Source organism: Crassostrea angulata, chromosome 10, assembly GCF_025612915.1.
Source record: "Crassostrea angulata isolate pt1a10 chromosome 10, ASM2561291v2, whole genome shotgun sequence".
NCBI lineage: Eukaryota > Metazoa > Mollusca > Bivalvia > Ostreida > Ostreidae > Magallana > Magallana angulata.
The window spans coordinates 18013087-18019795 of record NC_069120.1 but is presented as its reverse complement, the minus strand read 5'-3'; the positions used below and the strand labels follow the sequence as shown (position 1 = coordinate 18019795).

The following is a 6709-nucleotide window of genomic DNA, read 5'->3' as shown; positions in this document are numbered from 1 at the left end:
GAAAATTGCAATTAGATAGAAATCATAAAAAGTCTAAAAAAATCTCAAAAATCGCCCACTTGTGACATCCAAGATGCTATATGCTAACTTTTTATGTCGACATGCAACTTACTTAAGTTAACATGCAAGATGAATATGTTGACATGCAAATTATTTATTTCAACATGCAACTTATTTATGTCGATATGCAACTTATTTATGTCAACATGCAACTTACGTATGTTGACATGCGAGATAAATATGTTGACATGCAACTTATAAGTTGTATGTCAACATGACTAAGTTGCATGTCGACATAAATATGTTGCATGTCAACATATTTATCTTGCATGTTAACATAACTAAGTTGCATGTCGACATAAATAAGTTCTATGTCGACATTAAGAATTTGCATGTTAACATAAATAAGTTGCATGTTGACATCAATAGGAAGTGTATCCAGCATCTTGGATGTCACATGTTGGCGATATTTGAGATTTTTTTTAAAACTCTTATTTGATTGCAGTTTTCTTGCATGTCAACATAGTTATGTTGCATGTTGACATAACTATCTTGCAAGTCAACATGTTCATCTTGCTGTCGACATAATTGATAGAAAAATAACTCGCACACAAGAGGCAGAGATATGCCACCATAACTTTTAGATCCACTCCTATACCAATCTTATCACGTGACAAAAACACCGTCAGCCAGCCAAAATGGCGACAGTGATTAACTCTGTCTTTGCTATTTTGTTGTTGTTTATTGCGTTTTGCTCGGCTGACAGTATATTTAGTCGAGTCCTTGATGATATCTCATCGTGTTCAAAGTCATGTGCTAATACATACAGTCCCCACACATTTGAAAAGGTAAAATTGACAGGTTAATTTAGCAGTTTCTATGTTCAACCAACTACTGTAGAATCACAACAAAGTCATTGAGTGATTGACATCTCTTTTATTTATTGTAGAGTTATTTAATGGATCCATGCAAACGAGGATGTCGTTTTTACTCTATAATGGAATTAGTATATTGTAACCATAACAATCAGAATCTCACTCAGCAAGGGTGCATTGCATGTAAGTATATATACTTCATTGATTGTACATAATCTCGAGATTCGTTGAGACTGAGAAATTCGGACTGACGTCTCACAGTCATTTTTAGCTCACCTGAGCCAAAGGCTCAAGTGAGCTTTTCTGATCACAATTTGTCCGTTGTCTGTCGTTGTCGTCGTTGTCGTCGTCGTCGTTGTTAACTTTTCACATTTTCATCTTCTTCTCAAGAACCACTGGACAGATTTCAACCAAATTTGGCATAAAGCACCACTAGGTGAAGGGGATTCAAGTTTGTTCAAATGAAGTGCCACGCCCTTATTAAAGGGGAGATAATTGAGAATTATTATAAATTTTTTGGTATTTTTCAAAAATCTTCTTCTCAAAAACTATTCAGCCGAGAAAGCTTAAACTTGTGTGGAGGCATCCTCAGGTAGTGCAGATTCACGTTTGTTCAAATCATGGTCCCCGGGGGTAGGGAGGGGCCACAAGAGGGGGATCAAGTTTTACATAGGAATATATAGAGAAAATCTTTTAAAATCTTCTTCTCAAAAACTATCAGGCCAGAAAAGCTCAAACTAAAATGGGAGCATCCTCAGGTAGTGTAGATTCAAGTTTGTTCAAATCATGGTTCCCGGGGGTAGGGTGGGGCCACAATTGGGGGATCAAGTTATACATAGGAATAAATGGAGAAAATCTTGAAAAATCTTCTTCTCAAAAACTATTAGGCCAGAAAAGCTCAAATTTAAATGGAAGCATTCTCAGGAAGTGTAGATTCAACTTTGTTCAAATCATGGTCCCCAGGGGGTAGGGTGGGGCCACAATTGGGGGATCAAGTTTTACATAGGAATATATAGAGAAAATCTTTAAGAATCTTCTTCTCAAAAACTATTTGGCCAGAAAAGCTCAAATTTAAATGGAAGCATTCTCAGGAAGTGTAGATTCAAGTTTGTTCAAATCATGGTCCCCAGGGGGTAGGGTGGGGCCACAATTGGGGGATCAAGTTTTACATAGGAATATATAGAGAAAATCTTTCAAAATCTTCTTTTTAAAGACTATTTGGCCAGAAAAGCTTAAACTTGTGTAGAGGCATCCTCGGGTAGTGTAAATTCAAGTTTGCAAAATCACAGTCCCTAGTGGTAGGGCGGGACCGTGATGGCGGTTTGAATTTTTACATAGGAATATATAGAGAAAATCTTTAAATATATTCTGGGAAAGTTTTTGGTCCAAAACTCAGTACTTAGTGTGAAAGCACAGGTTATGAGATTAAAGGTTGATTTAAGTTTGATGAAACCATGATTACCTAGAGAATAGTGGGGCCACGAAATGGGGGGGGGGTATATAGGAATAGAGAAAAATCTTAGAGGTACAACATCAAAAGGGGCTTGGTATTTACCAAAAAATAAGAGGTGGATAAAAATTGGCAGATTTTCAATTTTTTTTTAGCAAGATCTACTGTACTAAGTTGTCAAGATATTTTGATACTGTAATGCTAATTTGATCAGAATAAGGCAATTGTTGCTCAGGTGAGCGATGTGGCCCCTGGGCCTCTTGTTTTCAATCTCGACGAATCTTGCTGAGATTTATCAGATTGCTGAAGTTTTTAAGTAGATATAGGAATAAAAAAGGAAATTCAATGAAATTAATTATTTTCCAAAACTTTTACATAATAGCCATTTATATATTTATGAATGCTATATAGCATCTCATTGGCTATAACTGTCAATCAAAGTTGAAATGATCAGTATAAGTGAAATCTAAGCGAGATTCGTTGAGACTAAAAAATTTTGACCAATAAAAATTAAATTAAAAAACATTTTGATCTTTTCAAAAGCTTTATTTCAGCTTGCTCAATATTATGTTATACTAAGATTGCGTTTTATTAAAATTACACTTCAAATCTTCATTTAAATCATTTAGGCCTAATTGCCTCTAATTTAAATAACTTTTCACATGTATTGAAAATTTCAAAAATGGATAATAATTGTTATATATACAGCCATAAAAAAGATATTTGAGGTGAACTACATGTTTGCAAATTAAAACATTATTGAGCTATAATGATTTTTCAATATTTACTATAGCATGTGAAGAGGCCTACAATAAGAGTGAGGAACTGGATGCATGCACATTAGGCTGTAAAAGTCAGGTTCCTCATGTTGTTGAAAATCAAAGCCAGGTAATTTATAGAAAAATAATAATGCTCAAAATTACAGATATAAATGCTTATGATGAAAGTGTAGAGAGGTATGCAGGCATAGCAGATCTTTTCATATTTACTTTGCAGGATGACTTCATGGATATGATGTATCCCTTGATGTATGTTCACAGTGTATATTCTAGCATGTTAGATAGGATGTATTCCGGTATGTCTGCCAGCTGGTCTGTATATGCCAACAACCAGAGGATCATTATTGTTAAGTCCCAGCCACAGTTCTTTGCTCAGATTGACAGTACAGATACTGATGATGGTAATCTATAATTTCACATCCAGCTATATTTTATGGGAAATATCATGTACCGGTAACAATTTAAAGAAACAAAATGCTGATATTTTATTAATTTTGCAACATTATAGGCATGATACCTTTGGTTAAAAAAAATCAGTGTCTATATATTTCTGTGCATGTAGATTATTTAAACACAAATGAGACATGCAGAGTAGTGTTATACACTGTATATAAATTTTTTTGCAGAGTACAACACCGCTAATTACTTTGAAACCAACCTGGACTCAGTAGACGGATCAGCAACACCAGTGCTGAAAAATTCCCAGATTTTAGGGTTTGGGGATTCCATGGAAATGTCTCAGAGCCAGGATGAGAGAAACTCCAGTGATTGGTTGTCTTGTGTGTCCAAAAAGACAGGAATGCCCCGTCTAATTCTTAGCTTAATTTTGTTATCTTGTGCTGTAATGATGATTTGGCTGTGTTTGACAGCAGCAGTTACTTCCCCTGACCACAGGATTAAACAAGAGTCTAAGGTATTATTACAGGCACAAACAGTACAATACCCTTCAGGATTACTGCATATTTGTTCATTAATCAGTCATTGAATACAAAGATGTTTGATCTCCTTTATTAAGAAGTTTTCAGTTAAAGGTACATGAAAGAAGTTGATGCAAAATTGAAATGCATTTTTTTTCTATATATTTTGCAGAAGCTAAGCATAAATGGTGATTTAGAGTATCTAAGAGAACAAGAGGCTATGGGAGTAAGACTTCTATTTCCACAGGAAAAGCTGGATGCAGACCCACTCCCAATCAAGATTAAAGTTCAGAGACTGTAAATAAAACCAAGAACTTTTCAGACTTCATTTTATAAAAATTTTGCTTGTACACCTTCTTTAATCTTCAAAATACAACAGACTGTGATAATTTAGTGAAAAATTGATCTACATGTAGTTTATATGAAATCCTTACTAGGCTACTAATGTTGGTTTGGATTATATGGCATGTGTTTTATGGGTATATTACATTAAAATGCAAATATTTTGGGAAGATGCTGTACTATGAAATGTTAAAGATCTCATCTGGTTGGAATGTGTCTGAGGTGATATTTTTCATTTTCTTTCTTTTTTCTTTGAATATTTTCAAGTGCAGTTGGTATTGCAAAGAATACTGATGTAACAGAAAACAACACAAAACCTGTTTTTTCTGTACTTCTCCACATTGCAGGGTAAATGTGTAGAAAGTGTACACTCTTAATAGAGTGGAATAAAAAATCCTCATAACATGTATTTAAAATGTATGTATTGCATTGAATGATGACTCTGAAGGGAGGCTTGTGTTTGTAGCAAAATAAGACCGAAAAAATTATTTTTTGTTTCTCTGGCTCTAATGAATTTTATTGCTTAAATGAAATGGGAGATGACTCAATTTTGAAATTAAAAAGAATATTCACCCATTTCAGATCTTTTGATAAAGATAGGAATAAATTGCCTATGTGCCAACTATTAGAAATTTTCTGTGAGAAACTATGGATTATTTTTTTGGCCAAAGTGATACTGGCATTAGTAATTAGCTAGCTTACATTCCCTTATATTTTGTAAAATGAAGTTTAATATATATTTTTGAAAACTCCGAATTTTTCAACCCAAGCAAATACAAACAATTGATCACAAATTTTACTTTTATATCTGTTGTCTTGCACCTGTTCTAGAATGTTTTTTTATGATATAACTCTAAAATAGTGACCATGCTTGTTGGTGTTCTTTTTCTCATTTTGTAAAGTGTTATTGAAGTCGGCGCCTTCTGAAAAATTGTTAATTTAAGGGATTCCATCTTGCATCAAAGGAGATGTGCACATCATATTTCATTGATATATCACTACATGTATGTATATTGTACCTGTAGATTCATATATCAGATATATACAACATGATACTGTATTGATGTACATATTGAAAACATCCTCTGGCCCAGTTTAGTGTTAATTTAACAAGAAAGAGAGTGTGCATTTACATTTCTGGTCTGATCCGTTCCCAAGTGTCAATACCTGTGATCAATTGATTCTTAGTGTATGGTTCACATTTCAACATTTAAACAGCTGTTTAAATACATGCATTAATATGTCACTAAATATTCAATTCAACATTTGAAATGATCTTCCCATGGCATTTCAATCATTAAAATTTTTTCCTGTTCTGGTATTGAAAAAAATATTATGAATGAAGAAAAAAAACTTTCTTAAAATGCATCTTAAAAAATAACTTGTAAATCAGTGATAAAATGTGAACCATACACTGTGTGCTGAAAGGTACATTGTTTAATTCATTGGTTCATCTCTTAAACTAAAGTTTTGTGTATTCCTGTGCACACATTCACATCTATTTATATGACATCAACTCTATTACTGTGTTTTGCAACATTTAATCTGGGTCAGATATTTTTTTTAACTATCAAAACTACATGGTGTTTAAGGCGAAACACTCACAAGTTCTACCATACGTGGGAAAAAACGGGCTAAATAAAATTATATGTGTAACGCAGGGAGATCGACACTTGTAAATTATGTACAGTTTTGTGAAATGGTGAATGTTGAGATGTGCTTGAATAGCTTGCGGGTGAACTTCCCCGTAATTTATCCCATTGATGTGCAGTACAACTTGTTTTAAACTGAAATGTACTTAGTCTTAAGTAAAAAATTCACTTTTGAAATATGTGTACTGCAGCAGATATTATGTGGAACCTATGCTATCATTAGAGGGAAGTTTGCCATTTTGTTTTCAGTTTCTCTTAGAATATTTTTTCTATGCTTACAGTAATGATGGGCAGGGTGTGGTTTGTTTTATGTTGAAAGGTATCTTTTATATGTGGTTATACTATCAGGTACATATGTCATTTGAATATTGGATCATTGTAAACATATGATTTTTCTATAGGGTTTAATTTCTTAACTGTCATAATATAATAATAAACAAACGTTTTTCACTGTGAAATATACCGGTATGTACATTATTTAATTCTAAAGATTTTGTTTATAATATCAATGATTTGAAGATCAGACATTGCTACTAAAATATTTAATGTGTTTTAAAATGAAATAAAAACCCAACATGTCCTAGTACTTCACCTTTTGGATAAATTATCAATATTGATTAGATTTGTTTTAATGATGTAATATTTGTAATACATGTATGTGGGTCTGCAATAAAAATTATACTAGTGGTACTTG

The 6709-nt window shown here is 33.1% G+C and overlaps 1 protein-coding gene across 1 annotated transcript; it reads left to right on the top strand.

Moving 5' to 3' along the window:
- Positions 1-680: 680 nt before the first annotated feature.
- LOC128165765 (transmembrane protein 59-like) lies at positions 681-6701 on the top strand. Its single transcript, XM_052830590.1, has 6 exons — positions 681-848; positions 950-1058; positions 3119-3213; positions 3322-3505; positions 3731-4017; positions 4194-6701. The coding sequence occupies exons 1-6, from the start codon at positions 699-701 to the stop codon at positions 4320-4322; spliced, it is 954 nt and encodes a 317-aa protein (XP_052686550.1). The 5' UTR covers positions 681-698; the 3' UTR covers positions 4323-6701.
- Positions 6702-6709: the final 8 nt, after the last annotated feature.

What these genes read in the sequence shown, in the direction of transcription:
- LOC128165765 (XM_052830590.1), top strand. Translation starts at nt 699, where the DNA reads ATGGCGACAGTGATTAACTCTGTCTTTGCTATTTTGTTGTTGTTTATT. An exon ending in TTGTTGAAAATCAAAGCCAG is followed by an intron (nt 3,214 to 3,321) that starts GTAATTTATAGA and finishes TTTACTTTGCAG; the next exon opens with GATGACTTCATGGATATGAT. An exon ending in GGATTAAACAAGAGTCTAAG is followed by an intron (nt 4,018 to 4,193) that starts GTATTATTACAG and finishes TATATTTTGCAG; the next exon opens with AAGCTAAGCATAAATGGTGA.